Source organism: Mytilus galloprovincialis, chromosome 2 (assembly GCF_965363235.1).
Source record: "Mytilus galloprovincialis chromosome 2, xbMytGall1.hap1.1, whole genome shotgun sequence".
In the NCBI taxonomy this organism is placed as follows: domain Eukaryota; kingdom Metazoa; phylum Mollusca; class Bivalvia; order Mytilida; family Mytilidae; genus Mytilus; species Mytilus galloprovincialis.
The window spans coordinates 34744796-34764801 of NC_134839.1; the positions used below are offsets into that span (position 1 = coordinate 34744796).

The following is a 20006-nucleotide window of genomic DNA, read 5'->3' on the forward strand; positions in this document are numbered from 1 at the left end:
TGAGTGTCGAATTAAACAATACAAAAGAAACAAAACAACATAAACTAGAATGACTAGTTAAAAAAGTGGAAGATACTTAAGGAACATTTAAACTTATAAGTCGATACTGGTTGGGTGATGCACGAATATCATGAAACTCTTATCCTGTTGATGTACCTGGTCGCGCATTTTTTTTATGTTCATGCAATTCCCTCGCGATCGGTTTTTGAGGTTTTGACCTTGTTTTACATCAAATTGACCGTCGCCAGCCGTTGGTTGGCGGATTTTCTGTCTAACCAAAATCAAAACAGATCATTTTGGCATTTGGTAAAGTACTAACAGTTTTGAAAACTCCTTGGAGTTCGGTATTTTTACAATTTTACTTTTTTAAGAAAAATAAATACGACTTAACGCTAAATAAAAATTTTTAACGAATCGAGCATTGATTATTAATACTAGATTGACCTGAAAAAAACTGTTTACTTCTTTTTTGCAGTGAATAAGGCCTTGTTTCCCTAATTTTATTAACTTTTTTCATTCCTCTTTTTAAATAGTGGAGTTCAGTTAGCATCAACAGGGGAATGTCCAGTTATCTGTACAGAGGAGTATAACCCAGTTTGTGGGGTAGATGGCATCACATATGGCAATGAATGTAAAAGACAGAAGGCGTGAGTGTTATATTTTTGTTTTTGTTTGTTTTGTTTTCATTTGTTTCAGTCTAATTTGAAATTAATGAATTAACTACAGAAACCTAAAATACCATGACATAATTATGCATTGAATTCGTATTGAGTTGTATCAATTCCCCGAATGTTTCCTTTTTTTACTGTATTTACTTGGACTTAAGAAATTAGAAGCAACTTCTGTATTCCGACTTCTTGTTGATTGACAGTACATCCATCAGTTGATTCTCTTCTCAATGATTGGCGATGGGCTAGCGTATTTTATCGATCCTAAAACATATTTAAGAATTGAATACTTCTTTTTGTAACTTCATTGGGTGTAAAAGCGTTGACCGAAGTACATTTTGTTTGAAGCGCGGAAGCGCCTCATTTTAAAAATGCGTGCACGGTCAGCGCTTTTACCACCCTATGAAGTTACAAAAAGACGCATTCAATACTTATAATTACAGTTTTTAGTAGGATCATGAAAACACGATTTTTATCAAGTTTTTATTTGATTTATCTGTGCACTTTATTGTGGGACCTCGTGTCATCATGAATGATAAATTTTATTGTGTAATGAAATTGGTTAAGGAATAACGCGAGATTGCAGTGTAGCCAATCAGAATAACGTATTATGATGAAACACACATCTAATGTAATTATATGACAGTAGAAAATAATATAAAATAATGTAACTGCTCCGATAGAAAAATCATAATTACTAGAGGTCCACATACTATCTTCAGTATATAAACACACTACATGTGAAAACCCAGTTTGTGGTATAGATGGCATAACATATGTCAATGATTGTAAGAGACAGCAAGTGTGAGTGTTTTTACATATGCATCTATCGCATTTTGAAAATCGGTTGACATAAGAAAATCTTTGTATTCTAGCAATAGGCAGTTTACTATCCACGTCTAACTTCAGATATTTTTCTGTATGAATGATCAAATTGTACGTTTGCTCTGTACCAAATAAACTCATCATACATACCAGGACTAATTTTTTTATATACGCCAGACGCGCGTTTCGTCTACAAAAGACTCGTCAGTGACGTTCGAATCCCAAAATTACTAAAAGTTTTGCCAAATCCAGCTAAAGTAATATATGCTTGATGTAGAAAAGCCTTAGTATTTCAAAAATACTAAATTTTGTAAATAGTCAACAGCAAGTTATTTTGTGAACAATGAATGATGCAGTGGCTTGATGTCTCCTTTACATATGTTAAAACATGTCTTTATTACAAGTACTGTTATTGATTTTTCTATTTTCATAGTGGAGTTCAGTTAGCATCAACAGGGGAATGTCCAGTTATCTGTACAGAGGAGTATATCCCAGTGTGTGGGATAGATGGCATCACATATGGCAATGAATGTAAAAGACAGAAAGCGTGAGTATTTCATATATATTACCAATGTTGATTTAACTGATCGGGCGGAGCCTACGTTTTAATTTGCATAAGGATAGTCTATTTGAAAATATGTGTTTTAAGGATGATTGCCGTTATAATGATTATTGATTTCTAATCGCCTATCAGTGTCACCACACAGATATATAAAGAACTGAGTGTATGATATGAGACGATATTGATGAGTTTATCCCATAACTCCTGTCTATAGATGGACTGGTCTTTAATAAGCGAACCGGTTAAACTCCGGCAAGTCAAGTTAAATAAATCAAGTAATACATGTTATTATATATCAATCAGATTTAAATTTACTTCTATAACTGAAATGCTATATACTAACAAGGTAAAATACAATTATTTATCATAACTTGAATAAACAGAGACAGAACATCCAAACTTTAATAGAAAAAGTCAACAGAACATCATACAACACCACGACATGTTACACAACGCTTACTGTTACAATAGATACACAGCAAACATTCAATTTAAACATTCATGAAGATACATTTGGAATTAAGTTGCTGATGAACGATGCAGTGGCTTAATGTATCACACGACATCTAATAAGTTTAATTAATGATTTCTATTTTCATAGTGGAGTTCAGTTAGCTTCAACAGGGAAATGTCCAGTTATCTGTACAGAAGAATATAACCCAGTTTGTGGGGTAGATGGCGTTACATATGGCAATGAATGTAAAAGACAGAAAGCGTGAGTGTTTATTTTATATGCGGCTATAGGATTTTAAAATCGGCTGGTTTCAAGTCTTCTAGCAATAGGCAGTTTACTATCCATATCTTAATTCAAAATGTGTTCTTCATGAATGTTTGAATTGTACATTGGCTCTGTTCCTTTTGTCAACTGTAAGTTTTATTGAGAAATGTCAATGAACTTGTGACTTGACAAGTTCAAGACAAAAAAACGTGAGTGTTTCGCACATATACACATGTTTATATATATATCAATCTGATTTGTATTCACTTCTGTAACAAACATTATAAATACTTACAAGATAAAATACATTTTTTTATTATTGATTGACTAAACAAGAAACAAAACACCCAAACTTAAACAAAGATAATCCCGAGAACAATGTAAAACATGATGAAATGTATCAAAATAATTTACTGTTAACAAAGGTACAGAACACACGTACAATTTAAATGTTAATGATGTTGTCAGTTGACTTCCGTTCTATGAGTTTAAATGTCCCTCTGATATCTTTCGCCCCTCTTTTAAACATTCATGAAGATTCCTTTCATTGAATTAAGATGTCAATGAACTATACAATGGCTTGACGTTTCTGTTATATGCATTAGAGAAATGTCCGTACCACATTACAGAAATAGTTTAATTACTAGTAATGATTTTTCTATTTTCATAGTGGAGTTCATCAGTTTATTCTTTAGTTTTCTATGTTGTGTTTTGTGTACTATTGTTTGTGTGTTTGTCCTTTTCATTTTTAACCATGGCGTTGTCAGTTTATTGTCGATTTATGAGTTTGACTGTCCCTCTGGTATCTTTCGTCCCTCTTTTAAAGCAAATCTGATTTATTTCTTGTGCACTTTATATAATGCATAATTATGAGATAAACATTCTGAAACTCCTAGTAGAAAACCAAAGCCGAAAAAACACGAATCCCCTTGAACAGTCAAATTTGTTACACTAATATTTGTACTACCACTTGGTCGCTTGCCAATATCTCTGCTGCTTACGTGTTTGTTTTGTTTGGAACCTGTAGCTTAGTAACTTATATTCGGCACAGGCATGAAAACACGGATTTTGTTTTATTTACATTTGCAGTTTATGATATCTTTTTAAATTATGGAATTGTCCGCTGACTGCAAATCACTTATTCCTTGTACGTTTCTGACATTACTTTTGGTGCTTTTTATGGTTTCATGATCTCTTCAAAGTTTATAATAAGGTTTTGGAACTTTAAATATTTTGGACCGGGCATTATTGAAAAAAGATAGATTGACGCATCCGGGGGCGGGAGTTTCTCGCTACATTAAAGACCCATTGGTGGCTTCGGCTGTTGTCTGCTCTATGGTCGGGTTGTTGTCGCTTTGAAACATTCCCCATTTCCATTCTCAATTTTTATCGAAGTATTAAATTGGTACCATTAATGTGATTATAACTAATCAGTATACATACAAGACTTTAGTATCAACTCTTTCAAAAAAACTGTCTGGAGTAACAAATAGGGTTAGGGTTAAGGTTAGGGTTAGGATCAGGGTTAGGGTTAGGGTTAATCATACAAATCAAAGTTTTGATGAGCTATAGAGAATTTATTGTTCTTATCTTTACAATGACTGTGACAAAGAGAAGATTTTGAATTTCAATCAGTGAGAAAGTTAAGAAAAAATTGTTAAAGATATACATTTTTCACTCTCGTGATCTATGTACTTTGACATTTTCAAAGTATGACTTGGATGGAGAGTTGTCTTATTGGCACTCATACGACATTTTTTTTTGTATCTATATACATATTGAGATTGGGTGATAATTTTTCATTTGTTCTTTTTATAATAAGAAATGTTTTAAATCCATTTTTTAGTGGAGTTGATTTAGCATCACCTGGAGAATGTAAAAAGTCATGTACAAACGATTATAATCCTGTATGTGGTAGTGATGGATTAACATATATGAATCAATGTTGGCTGATAGAAGGGTATGTATTTGATATTCTCATTTTAGATCGACGGTATCATATATAGTAGTGTTGAATTATTCTTTGAAATAGTTATCAAAAGTACCAGGATTATAATTGAGTACGCCAAACGCGCGTTTCGTCTACATAAGACTCATCAGTGACGCTCATGTCAAAATATTTATAAAGTCAAACAAGTACAAAGTTGAAGAGCATTGAGGACCCAAAATTCCTAAAAGTAGTGCCAAATACGGCTAAGGTAATCTATGCCTTGGATAAAAAAATCCTTAGTTTTTCGAAAAATTCAAAGTTTTGTTAACAAGAAATTGATAAAAAAAAAAATGACCACATTATTGATATTCATGTCAACACTGGAGTGTTGACTACTGGGCTGGTGATACCCTCGGGGACGAAACGTCCACCAGCAGTGGCATCGACCCACTGGTGTTAATAGTTATCAAAATTACCAGGATTATGATTGAGTACGCCAGACGCGCGTTTCGTCTACATAAGACTCATCAGTGACGCTCATATCAAAATATTTATAAAGCCAAACAAGTACTTTTTTTTCTATTTTAATTTTATAATGGAGTTGCTTAATAAAGGCACCAGTAGTATACCACTGTTTGTTAGTCATAAATCGATTAGGCGAAAATAAAATCCGGGTCACAAACTTAAACCGGAAAAACACATAAGCTATAAGAGGAAAATAACACAAACTAGGCGACAAGAACTTTGGTATATTTCTTAAGGTTTGTCTGTAAATACTAGTACAATAAATTGCTTTCTGTTAAAATAAGTGTAAACTAATGCACTTGCCAAGCAGAATGACACCTTGTTTGCACTTATGTAATTTCAGTGGGGTAGATGTAATATCACAAGGCGAATGTCCCAAATGTCCTAGCACTATGAATCCAGTCTGTGGGGCTGATGGGAAAACATATGATAATGACTGCTGGCTGAAGGAAGCGTGAGTTCATGTGGATGAAAAAGACTTATTTTAAATATTTCCAATTATGTGCTTAGTTTGATTGTGTACAAAATGTATAGTAGATTATAATGCAACAACGTTTGTAACGATATTTTGATTGGATAACGTCACTAATTTTCATGGCATCAATTGACAATTGATGCTATGCGACGTACGCACAAGCGCAGACGACATATGACAGATTTTTCTGTCAGTTTTTCTGTCAGTTTCATTCGAATGGAGATAACAATATTGTATTTTAAGCTCCGACGTGATCAATTGTTGATGCCGACGGATCTTAAAATATAATACAGTAATCTCCTAAGTATATCCTTCCACAGAACGGTATTCGAAATTTATTAAAGCAATCTCGTGCTCCAATACAGACTTTCCACATTCCTGTTTTTAAGAAAATCTCTTCAACTCATTATTTGCGAATAAGACTAATAGCCATTTGTCACTGCATGAATAACTAAATTACTCTTTACTCTTCCATTTACTGAACCATAGACAAGTTGACTGTCTTTTCAAAAACCACAAAAGTAACAGGCTATACACCAGATGCACAACTCCAATCAAAGTTCAAATACAATCAAATATGGTTTTTAACCGATGTTGAATACATTCCCTATGACATTATTACCTCCACGTGTTTTCTATATTCACATCGACTTCACGTTTGCAAATTACAGCACATAATGTACAATTTGCATTAAAGTGGGGCGTATTTAAAAACGGTTAAATGATTGATAAAAATCCATAGCTAGCAGTAATGACTTTTGTATTTACTTATTACAGTGGTATATCCTTTCATCACCAAGGGGAATGTTGCAAAGGTTACAAACCAGTATGTGGTGTTAATAACAGAACCTTCAACAATGAATGTGAGCTAAATCTCCAGTACGTATATCTATATAAAATTTTGGCTTGTTGGTAGGTTATTTGTAAAACTTGTCCATGCAATTTTAAAAGCAATTAATTATTTACTCATATTGAAAATTACATTAGTAACGTTAAACTTGGTCCGGCCATTGGCAGCTTTAGTAAAAGTTTAGATTGAACTATTGTTTTCCTGTTATCATGATGGCAGTTACATTTTAATTGTTTAAATAGAGTTTTTGCCACGGAAAGAACATTTAGATATGATTTGATTTAATTTGTGTTTTATTATTGTAGAGGTATAGCGAAACAGTATGATGGAGTATGTTTGGCTAAATGATAGCACTTATCTGAGAAGAATTGCATGGTAAATTTTCTTTTCTGTCCTCAAACATGGAAAATAAAACTGCTGACTGTATAAAGCACTCGCCAAGTGATAATTTAAATACTGTTGTGATACTATTAAAATTGTCTACCTGGATAGATATTTGATAGTTTCATGCAGTAAACCCTGTAAAGCTTGAATAAACATGTATATATGAATACAGATGCAATAGCTCCTAAAAAGCAATCTTGTAAAGATTGACATTGGTTATTTTTACATTGAGATGTGAAAGCTTCACACATTTAACCCTGTAAAGCTTGAAATTGTTTGTCTGCCTGGACATATATCTGATAGCTCAACACAATTAACTCTGAAAAGCTTGAAACTGTTTTTTACATGAATACAGTGGCGTAGATGTAATATCTGATAGCTCTAAGAAGCTAACACAGATACAGTTAACAGAAACCTTACTTACATAACACTAAGGATTAAAACAAAACCAACCCAATACCCAATAAAAGTTTAAACTTTAACTCAATCGGCCTAGAACGATTTTAAAGAAATAAGATTTGAATAAGTTCTAGCAAGATTTTAAGATAAAAAAACACCTTTCCCAAGTTCTTTTCTAAAATGAAATTGAAATAGATGAAAATGATTGTTAAAAGTTAGCAACTTTAGGTCAGCTTCATCAATGAGTAACACTCATACTGCATAGAAAGCTAAAAAAAAGTTCAAGCAATGACACATTTAAGGTGGCTCGGCCCTTTACCAATGCGCATATTTTAACGCATGTTTCTTACGACGAGTGCCTTGGAAACGGTCGCTTTAAGGGGTCTTCTCAAAAATAGCTTTGACGACCTTGGAACGCGGGCGTGTATGAAAGCATCCTTGACGATGTAAACAAGTAAGGCTAAACGTTCTTCAAAACAGGAAATACGAACGGTCAGAAATTCACAGTGCTTTCTTCATTTTTCGCATAAAAGTTTAAAAGGAGAAAAATATACATGATTTAAGCATAACATTAAAAAAAAAAGAATATATAAATACTGACAAAGTCACATGTATGACGTCGACGGTATTTGGTGCCGCTTCGCTCCCAAAACGCATTCTCATCTTACACGGTCGCCTCTTGGGTCCGTTCGTACCATATTTTGAATTCACTTAAATACCAGTTGAATTAAATGATGTCGTGGATATTTATTTTTGAAAATGTTTTGCCAATGACGCAATGATTAACTGTAAACAAATGATAGCGATGTAAACAACTTCATGTCATCGTACAGCTTTCAAAAACAGGTAAACTTGTGACCCGTATCAGAGACATATATGTGTATATATGTCTCTGCCCGTATAGTATGGTTTAAAACATCGGGGCGGGTTTGTTATCATGATATAATCCGTTTGTCGTTTTATAACAGTTTGTTTCTGTCATAAATATATTTAAAACTTGAAATATCTTTATTTCCAAGTATTTTTAGGAGTTTATTCCCGAGTATGCGATATATTTTTCCACTGCAAAATTTTGATAATTATAGTTATACCAAAACAAATTTGAACATGCCAATTTTCTAACAGACTTAATACTTAACATTTTCATTTAAAGATATGTTTACCTGCACGAAAATCATCTGATAATTTTTCTCGTATCACAATTCCATGATTTCCGGAACACTAGACTTAGTCCTATAATCTAAGATATCGGGACCAATGTTTTCTATTTTTATGATACTTTTCTATTACTTATTTTGTGAATTGTTATTTTGTTGATTTGCAATTTTCTGTTGTATCTATCAATATGTCAACCGAGTTCATATTAAAAAAAAAAATATCAGCATTAAAACTAAAATAATTGAATCAGAGCACTGAATGTTATTAAAATAGACTAATGGATCCAGCAACGATCAGTCGGGCGGATCCAGCCATTTTAAAAGGGGGTTCCCAACCCAGGACAAAAAGGGGGTGTTCCAACTATATTTCCCCATTCAAAGGCATTGATCGTCCAAAAAATGGGGATACCCGGAATCCTCCCCCTGGATCCATCACTGTCAAAAGTAACCGGGACTGGCCTAGTATTCCGACCTTATATATCGGTCTATGATATAATTCCTAAATACTGCATGCTTTGCGGAGAACCGCAAAACTTTTGGTTTCACCATGTCGAGATTTTGCTAGGACATACACCCGCAGCGTGCCGGGCAGTCTCAAACACTACTAAAGACTTTATATATAAAAAAAAATCTATACTACTACTAGGTTCAGGAAAAGTTTGGATTGTAATTTAAAAGCTACGCCCTGAAGAACGCTATATTAGCCAGTGATGTTGGCAAACTTTAACTTTAATCTTAATTTTTGAAATGCTTTTTTAAAAGGTAAGCTAATAAGGAAAATTTTCTTGATTAAAACAAATCACAAATATAGTTGAGTGATGTCAATGCGGCAAAAAATGTGAATGACAATTTTGTTTGTGAACACTGATTTGATCTTACCGTGGCAAAGAAATGCATAGCATAACTAATCATCGATCTATACGTGATGATAAAAGGAGATAATGTTTTTTTTATTTATAATATTGAATTTTAAATATGAACTTTGGTGGATAGTTGTTTCATTGGCAATCATACCACATCTGCTTATTTTCATATCGTATGGTTAACATAGAAATATTACTAATCTGACAGATGACCCCTTGATTATACAGGGTGTTCAAACATATGGATGTATACATACGAAGCCTCGTAGGGTAAAAAGGGGGAATTTTGCCTACACATTCACCAAGCGTAATTGTCCATTCATTTTTTTTTATGGCAGTCCATATATCTAGCTCCCGTCTTACTTTGCATAACGTTCATAATTGATACTTAAATTATCTGCATGTTCTCATCCGTATTATGCTTGAAATACTTGCCAGTGATCATTCAGTATGCACAACTTTAATTTTCATTATGTGCAGTCATATAAAAAAAAACGTAATTTCTGGGACTTTTATTTGTTTGACTATGTGGTATATCAGTTTATAGTAATTGTTGAAGTCCGTACGGGGACATAATTGTTATCTTCTATGTAAATTGGTCTCTGGTGAAGTTGCCTCATAAACAATGACACCCCATCTTCCTATTTTTATACCCTACGCAAGGAAGTGGCGCAGGGTATAATATTTTTGACCTGTCCGTCCGTCCATCAGCCAGTCTATCAGTCCTGTTTCTTGTCATCACAACTCCTCTCAAACAGCCCAACAAAATTTCAGGAAACCTTTTTAGATAATAAGGACATACTATGCAGATCTGCATATCGACAGGAAATTACGATTCAAACTTTTTCTAGGAGTTATGCCCCTTTGAACTTATTTGCTTCAATATACTACTGCAAGTTTGTCATCGCATCTCCTCTCAAACCGCACAATAGAATTTTATGAAACCTTTTTAGATAATAAGGACATACCATGTAGATGTGCATATCAACAGGAAATTACGAATGATTTTTCTAGGAGTTATGCCCCTTTGAACTTATTTGCTGCAGTATACTACTGCAAACAGCTTGTCATCGAAACTCCTCTGAAACCACACATTCAACAGAATTTCATGAAACTTCGTAGATAATAAGGACATACTATGTAGATGTGCATATCGACAGGAAATTATCGTGATTTAATTTTTTTTTCTTATTAATATACCATTTTTTTTTCTTAGTTATTTTATTTCTCTAGTGGCAATGTGGGGACTGACTGCCAAAGCGGGGTTGGCTTCAGATATTTGCAATATAATCCACCAATGAGCTCCCACCCTATGTCGGACTGTGTAACAATCATCCCATCAACCAAATATTTTGAAACATATTTAGAATTCAAGAAACAGACAAGTCCATGAAAATGAGGTTAAGTTCAGATAAACCCTGCAAGACAGACATATTTGTTATTCATTTATTATTTTGTACATAAATCACCCATTAGTTTTCTCATTTGAAATGTTTTAAATTGTTCATTTGTCATTTCGAGACCTTTAAAACCAACTATGCAGAATATGTTTTACTCATTGTTGAAGTCCATATATTGACCTACAGGTATAGTTATTTCTGTGTTATTTGGTCTGTTGTGTCTCATTTACAATCATATCACATCCTCTCATTTGATATTTTAATTTGTGATAAGACATTTAATAATCATTTTATACACCAAATATACATGAAGATGACCTATTGATTACACAATATTGACTACTACATGTACCTATTAGTATTTATTATTTTTGAGTATATGTCCGACATGTTGACGACGGACAGTCAATGGTATACCATAATATGTCCTGAAAACTGGTGTAAAAAAAAGGCTCAACTAAATCAAATTTTTGAAACGTGATTGATTTTATTCCTCTAATATCTATGAGATCAAATTTATAAAACATCTATTAATATAATTAATTTCAATGTACTAGTATACATGTAAGAATTGTTGCCATTTATACATCATGTACATGTACAATCATTAGCTGATCAGCTCTATATTTTCTTTATTTTTATTCTCCTTCACTGTTTTATTTATAAGAGTAGACTCATATATATGATCTGTATTCATCATTGGGACAGGTAGCTATATATATAGGTGAAGTAGGTCCTTTTGATTTGATTTTTTTAAAGGATTTTGACAGCACTAAAGCATATACATGTAGTTCCAATTTATAGTTGATCTTAGCTCCTTAAGTGGATTGTGGCAACATATATTGCATATATACATGTAGAATGTTGTTCTTAAGTTTCAGCACTTTACGCATAGTTTCCGGTTGCAAGACTAGAATATGATACTGGCTTCTCATGAAATTCTGTCAGTTCTTTGCCAATAGTTTCCAAGTAAAGTTGAACATTCCAAGCTCACTCCTTCCATTTGCAATGAACATGTACAAATGTACTTGCAGCCTGAAATTAAATATCAGAGTAATTCTGTCAGAAAATCAACAATTATTGACATTCAAAAGCATATAGATGTAGACTAGTTCATTATGGTAATGTGTCCATGGGACACAGATGAGCAGCCGCTTGCATATAAAGGATGAAAAGGGTGACACCACCCAAATTTGTACTTGATCTGAGTGTTGTTGTAGTAAGCATTGCATATAAGTTTCAGAACATTTGCAGGGCCGTAACTACCTATGAGGCAGGGGAGGCAGTTGCCTCCCCTGAAATTTCAAGCTACACCAAAATGTTTTTTTTAAGTACTAAAATGAAATATGTACACGAAGAACTTAAATTTATATTATAAACAACACAAGTTTACAGTTTTAACAGTGTTATCATGATACACGTGTGATATATCTGTCATTTTCCGGATTTTTGATCGAAAGTTAACCGTTTCAGTATAGTTTTCTTTATTTTTTCGTGTGGCCGTCTGTCTGTTATTCAGAATATATTCGTACGAGAACACATATGAAACTTTGCTTTCGACAAAAAAAATTGGCGATCACAATGTACTTAATGTTAATAATTATAGGTCAAAGTACGGCCATCAAGACGGAGCCTAGCTTGTCTTACCCCGAACAGTAATCTCAGGCTCAGACAGCTTGTTTTTGCATAATAATTGCTTCTAGGTTCAAGCAATACTAATGTTTCTAAAAGTAAGGAAATCGAAGGAATACGGGTTATTTTTAGCCATTTTACCCAAAAAAAAAAACCCGGCGGGAGGGGGAGGGGCTGCGACCCAAAACCCCCTCTCGTGGGGGTCTCAATCGGCGGCCTCCAAACCCTGCCTCCCCTGAATTCGAACCCTAGTTACGGCCCTGTTTTGGATGAAGCAAACTTGTGTTAAAGAAAGGAACAAAATTTCAGCATTTTTTTAATTTGTAAAGGGGCATAACTCTAGAAAAGTAAAAGCGACCCCACCAAAAATTCAAACTTCATGTGTGTTTGTTGGTACAATGTAGTAAGCATATATATATGCATTAATTGTGTATTAGTTTCATAACATTGGTAGAGGCAAACTGAAGTTGGAGAACAGAAACCAAATTTGGAAGGTACATGCAAGTTTGATAAGACTGACAATGCAAAAAATGGTCTAAATTAATACAGCCCGTAACAGAGAAGTGATCGAATTGATGTTTCTTTACCGTCAAAATTAGCTACGTAATCGACAAACTTAATTGAGTAGTGACCGAACTATTGGTACTTTAACGTTAAAAAGATTGAAAATGCTGACAAACTTTCATGTGTCGATAATCAAGTTTAACACCGATAATATTGAAAATAATTCTAATAATATGAAACAAAATATGTCCATGCACCATTTCGAAATTTAGGACGTGAAAAAGCAAGCCGGAACTTTGGTTTTTAAATCTTTTTTTTCGTGTAGAACGGTGTGAATTATTCAGCTTGAAGCAAGAAAACTCTTCGATCAAACGAAGGAATCTCTGGTGTTAATTTACCAATTTTTGTCGAAATACACATACATTTCTGCTTAACCGTGTTAATTGAACAACTTAGTGCTAACACACATCTGCTAAGGCACGAAACATTTGATTTTCAGGAGGGGAAAAAGGGGGGGGGTATATAGTTATATATCTCAAAATATTTGAATAACCGCTTCGCTGGTCAGATTTTTATGCCCCCGCCTTTAGGCGACAGGGCATTAAGATTTACCTTTGTCTGTACGTCTGTACGTCCGGTCTATACATTTTTTGTCAAATATAAATCGGCTTCTGTATGTCGGATTGGTTTGATATTTGGTCTGAAGCTTTATCAAGGTGAATTGTACCGTGTCTCCCCTTTTCAGGTCTGTCATTTGTCTACTCCCTGTTCGGCGGGGGCATCTGTGTCTCATAGAATTTTCTCTGTTTTCTATTACAGTTTATGCAGCAAAATTTTGTTGACAATTGTTTTTTTCATATGACAAAATATTGAGGCAGCAGATTTTTAAAGTTAAAATCAGGGTCAGAATATTGTTTTCTAAAAACTACCAGGCCCCTTCCTCCATAAAAATTAAATGGTCCGTGGAAAAAATAAAAAATTCCCACATGTTCAACTTCAAAATTTGAACAGATTCTATTCTTAACTGTCGGATAATATACTAGGATAACATAGAAAATGTCCTGTATGGGACGATTCTGTACTCATACTTCACGCGTAGTTGGGTACAAGTGTCCTCGTAGTGAACGCACCCGACTACGCGTGCAGTAAAAAGTGTACTCTTACGTCGGATACCGGGCAGTTTCTTTGTTATATCTGTACTTTATCAAATACATGTACATGTTAATATTTACTTAATATTAAATAGGTCAAAATTATTGCTGAAAGCCTGTTCAGGGTTTCTTTCTTGTGTATGATTATATAATTTTTCACATGCCTGAACTCATTGACGATAATGTAAGGTGCTCTATTAGAAAAAAAAATGGATTTCTAGTTCGGGTTTGAAAAAGAAATTTCGCCTTTTCTTGAGCCTGTTTTGTACATTTAGTTTAACAGATATGATCCAATGGAAATTTTCACATTGAACCTTCGGTAAATAGGAAAATGAAAAGATATGGGGTAATTTACAGAGAGACCACACTCCATCCATGAGAAAAACGGAGGGAATTTAAAAATCTAGAGGTCTCCACAAGGCTTTCAACAAGGGTGGAATCTCACTCCTTCTGAAAAGCTCTAAATCGCCCCAACGTATACATACGTTTGGTCATCAAGAGATTCTGGTTTCTCTTTTTGTGTGTCATAAACATTCAATTCGGATTTGAATTTAATTTACCGAAACATTTCCGTACATTAAATCTTAGGACGGTCAGAACATTTTAAGGATGTAACAGATCGAAGTACAATTTTAAGTAGTACATAGATGTGCAATAATTCAGCTTCCTGTACATGTTCATGAAGTTCTAAATTTTGAATGTTGATTTCTTTAAAAAACACATTTTTTTACAATAAAAAATCTCAAAATGTCCGTTAACAATGAAAAAAGTTTGACCATGAAAAATCACATATCTAAGAAAAGCAGTCGTTTAATTGATTATAAGAAAGTTTCAGTATATCATGTCAAATTTCTTTAATTTGAGAGCTTTCCTTTAGTTACAAATGTAGCTCCATGTCTGATGGTGAAATAAAAATGAATGTCTCAGAAAGAGGTGAATTAGTTCCCATAAATGACAGATGAATCGGGCCAAGCTTAGTAACTTACAGTAAACAGACTACTGTAACATTGACGCACTCGTCGAACTGTTTAAAAGATTTGTGTTTATGACCAAAAATTCATATACAACTTCATTTGTAAATAAATCTGAATTTCATATATAGCGCGTCGTCACAATAATGAAAGTTATAAAAAAAATCTATAACCAGCAGATCTATACTTCTATAAAGAAAGTATTCTTGTACAAAACGGTATTTATTATAAAATGGTCCTTACTATAGAATAGATAGTTTACCACAGAAATCTTAAACGGGAATTTCGACAATTTTAAACAGAAGAGATTTGAAAATAAATTTAACTTTAAATAAACACTGAAATAATTTTGATACCTCGAAGGTGTAAAGAATAAACCAACACTCTCAATTTTTAAAAGTGTCTTCATTGCACTAACCGACGAGTTAATGTTTACAGTAGAAACAGTGGATGCGACTACAATAAATTCATTATCATTGTAGTCATGAATATTTATCGCTTAATATATCAAATTGATAAAGATTTTATCTAGATTCTAGATTATGTATTTTTGTTTCCGTCAGTTCGAAAGTATTTAATAATTTCAACTCCTTTGTATTTCTGATCATAATATGTGTCATGAACAAAGACATATGTTCGATTGAATAATGATTTCCTCGTAACAAATGATAGAAATTTCGGAGATCCCGTATTTGATCCTTTACCGTAAAAATGAAAATGGCAATGACAGAGGTTGATTATAAAAAATGTTTTACTGTGATAAAAAAAACTTCGACTTAAACAATGAAAACTTACACGTTGGACATAAAATATTTTGTCGATGAAGAAAATTAAATTATGTCACTTCTGAAATAAGTTTGTCTATAACGTAACTTATTCTGACGGTAAAGAAACGCGAATTCGATCACTACTCTGTTACGGGCTGTATGTGTTTATTTGATAATAGGTTCGTTTTCATTTATTTTTGTTTTCCCTTGGGAACACATAAAATATTTTTTTATAATTTAATTTGGTTGAATATACATGTATATCGAATTTCTGAACAGAAAATAATGAAAATAAGACACAAAAAAAATATAACCAAAAAATAAACCTGTGATAATACTGCTTCTATTGTTACCAGGATGCTTAAAATCAATCCAAAATATTTTTTTTTGAAAAAATGTATACACCTATAGTTGTTAATGTCTGTGTCATTTTGGTCTTTTGTGGATAGTTGTCTCATATTGGCAATCGTACCACATCTTCTTTTTTATATTATATACAATATATATGAACAGCTAAAAATCTCAAGTGACAAATACTTATGGCCGCATTCTGTACATGTTTAACCCTGATACTTCTATTACTAGACCTTAAGACATTTTTGTATACCTAACAGAATTAGGGGGGGGGGTTAATGGTAAACAAATTGTGATTGATAAAGATGAATCCTTCGTTTGCCTCCTACTGTAGGGTTTATCATTTACAAATTAGGCCAATTATATCATAATCTCAAGAAAATAAAGAAGTCAATCAAACCACAGACCTTAATAGAGGGGTGGACAGGGGTAAGGAGACAGGGGAATGAGGGATCAGGGAAAAGGGGGTATCTTTGAAATATATTTTGTCTTGGGGCAAGGAGATGGAAGAATTGAAGTAAAAAGGGGGGGTTAGAGTAAAATGGGAAGGGAAATATAGTTGGGGTCAAGGAGTAGAAACTGTTCCGATGAACCGAAGTTATGGGGTACCCCACATACATATTACCCTAGTCCGAGATTTCTCTGACGTCCAACGGCTGTTTTGCCAGACAAGCTGGGGCTAATCTCGGACTAATTTGAACCTAACTTGGCTACAAAATAAGTTATTAAAAATGATGATTAAAAAAGACTAATCCATTGCACTAACCATTGCTAACGGTAGCGTAAAAATGACAGTAGATGTCATCCCTACCTCTTCGGCCATTTGCACACGGATATCTTGCAAAACTGGCCAGACATGTTTACAACTTGTCTGTAAAAGGTAAAATAAACACATAAATAAGATACCAGCTATAACGATCTATTATATCAAACATGGAACAGAAATTGAGCCCGTGCAAGGTTTCAGCCGCAGTGATTTTCAACAGTAGCGAGTATTTTGAGACAACCCCAAAGTTTGTATTTTTCGTTATACTGATAACATTTGGCTGCTTAAGATATCGAAATCTATGTTTTCTTATGTAATAACTCTACCTTCATCGTTGTATATTCGCCACAATGTCTGTTATGCATATACATGGTCGTATTCATCAATATACTAAGGATACTAAGCTGCTCGGCAATGGCGACCTTGAAATTCTTCTGGTCCGATAATGGCGCCAAATTAGAGGGAAGCAACTCGCGCCAGACAAAATTACCGTATTTCACCAAAATAATCAAAATTTCACTTTTTGATAACAAACAGTAATACGATAACCACATTTATATTCAGCAATCGTTTATTGATATAATTACAAACATTATTTTATTAAAGCCATCAATAAAGAATTCACAATTAAGTAATTAATGGAGTGCAATGAAATCAGACCTGATGGGGTAGAGGGGTTAAACAAAAGCTCGTAACTTTTTTAAAAGCCTGGTGACCCCCATTTTATTTTACTTTAAAATGTTCGAAAAGTTCATAGCTTTGACATATCTGTTTTTAAAAAAAATCTACCGGGGAAATTTTACGAAAAATCGATTAAACCAATATTTTTTGCCTTAAACTAAAATTAGAAAATGTAAAATTTAGACATTAATCTGAAAATAAAAGGATTTTTAAGTCAAAAACAACCAAGGGAAAGGTTTACATTTCAAATTCTAATGTTTTTTCACATAAAAATCATACTGACTTGGTTTTAAAAGTCTTTGAATTTGATGTAACCGTTATTGTTGGAAGGGTTGGCATGTTTGGAAATAGGGTCAAAATCGCACATTTCGCCTCAATTTGAGGGGAAAACGAGCCTGGTGACCCCCTTTTTTCTTTGCATTTTTGGATTCAGCATAAAAAAATCTACAGAATATGTGAAAATAAAAAAAATCTACCGGGGGTCACTATTGGGGTGAGCCACCTTAAATGATTCGAACGCAATAGATTACGGCCTCATTTTTGTGCAAATCAATAGACAAAAAATTAAGTATATGATATGCATATAATTATTTGATATTCATTCTTATCAGATTTGTATGATCAGAAATACATTAGTATGCTTGGTTATAAGTTCATCTGGAAAACTGTGTAGTTTTCTCTAAACTAAGAACTTTTTTTGAAATACAAGGGAAAATAAAGGTTTTGTTTAACCATATTGGAATTTTGGGTCCTCGGTGCTCTTCAATTTTTGTACTTGTTTGGCTTTATATATATTTTGATCTACGCGTCACTGATGAGTCTTATTTAGACGAAACGCATGTCTTGCATATTGAATTATAATCCTGGCACCTTTGATACTAATTCAAACAAAGGAGATCAAATGTCAAATGTGTATGCTTTTTATTTCAGAAATAGAATATTATATTGTGTCCGTTGGAAGAAGAAGAAGAAGAAGAAGAGCCATCTTTGCGGCAGTGAACTATGGAGTATATCATATGTCAGTTAGAAATCCAGATTCGTCATTAGTTTTGTATTGAACTAATTCTATTTTCTATCAAATTTGTATTATGTTTTTTTTAATAAAGACTTTTCAAAAGTGAACCTTATTCTTCTGAATTGCCACACTCATTCAGTTTTAACATGTTAGACATTCGAGGTACAAGATGAAATGAAAAGGTAGCAGAACAAATTACATCAAACAAATTATCAAGAATACTAAGATATCGTACTCCCGTATCGTATCTATGTACCTGCCCATAAATTAAGCCTACATTTGTAAACCGCTGTTCGAAAGTAATAAATCGACTGAAAGACAACAAATCTGGGTTACAAACTAAAACCGACGGAAACACAGCAACTATACGAGGAAAACAACAAAAGAACAGAAGCACTAATAATACAAAATTTGATGACTATTTTCAACGAATCTATCTGATCGAACTAGAGATAATGGTTACTACATGTACAGTTAAGTCTTCCTCATATCTTGACTTACATCTAGAAATTGACAATGAGGATCGGTTGAAAACAAAACTTTACGACAAAAGAGATGATTACAGCTTCCCAATTGTGATCTTTCCATTTATATGTAGCAACATTCCAACAGCGCCTGCATACGGAGTATATATCTCTTAATTGATACAATTGATACGATATTCCCGGGCTTGTATTTCCTATCATGATTTCCTTGATAGAGGATTGCTTCTCACAAGGAAGCTTTTAAACCAAGAGTTCCAAATGGTGAAGTTGAAATCATCCCTTCGTAAATTGTACGGACGCAATCACGAGTTGATTGACCATTATGGAATAACCGCTTCACAGATGATATCGGATACCGGTATGTTCCTTATGTCGTAACTACAATACCTTTCCCTTTTCACGAATGTGACCTACCGAACTAAAATATTTACTTGATTTGTAATAAAATAAGCAACAATACGGGTGCCATATATGTATTATTATTTGTCTGTTTGTCTAATGATTTTTAGCCTTGGCGTTGTCAGTTTATTTTCTATCTATGAGTTTGACTCTCCCTGTGGTATTTTTCGTCCCTCTTTTATATCCCCGTCTGAAATCTATGTACCTGTCAAAAGTACTTACTGTTTGAGTTTTATCTGAATGGTTTTGTACTCTATGGAAAATTAACATTGATAATATATATTTAAATTTAGTTAATGGTCTGTGTTAAGGAGGTTATACTTTATGGGATTTTGTGTTGATAAGTAATATTTATGTTCTCTGTTAAAGGATTTTTACTTGATCGGATTTTTGTGTTGACATCACATATTTTTGATATCCTGGTTTTATGGTCTTTGTGCAGGGTTGATCTATGATGAGTTTATTTACAACCACTGAGTCGAGGTTATACTTTATGGGATTTTGTGTTGATAAGTAATATCTATC

At 33.4% G+C, this 20006-nt stretch overlaps 2 protein-coding genes across 4 annotated transcripts in view; one reads left to right on the forward strand and one right to left on the reverse strand.

Annotated features, from left to right (window-relative positions):
- Positions 1-20006, forward strand: part of LOC143063457 (uncharacterized) — a 60231-nt gene that overhangs the window by 6977 nt on the left and 33248 nt on the right. Inside the window, exons 8-10 of one of the 2 annotated variants that reach the window (XM_076235620.1) lie at positions 534-647; positions 1927-2040; positions 2657-2770. In XM_076235620.1, the coding sequence (XP_076091735.1) occupies positions 534-647; positions 1927-2040; positions 2657-2770 (342 nt within the window). The remainder of the gene's footprint in view (positions 1-533; positions 648-1926; positions 2041-2656; positions 2771-20006) is intronic. The other variant, XM_076235623.1, reaches the window with a different exon arrangement.
- Positions 11222-20006, reverse strand: part of LOC143063456 (uncharacterized) — a 132413-nt gene continuing 123628 nt past the window's right edge. The window contains exons 1-2 of one of the 2 annotated variants that reach the window (XR_012975003.1): positions 17228-17294; positions 11222-11791 (exon numbers count right to left, since the gene is read on the reverse strand). The gene's annotated coding sequence lies outside the window, so the exon portion shown is untranslated. Of the gene's footprint in view, positions 11792-17227; positions 17295-20006 lie in introns of those variants that run through there. The other variant, XM_076235619.1, reaches the window with a different exon arrangement.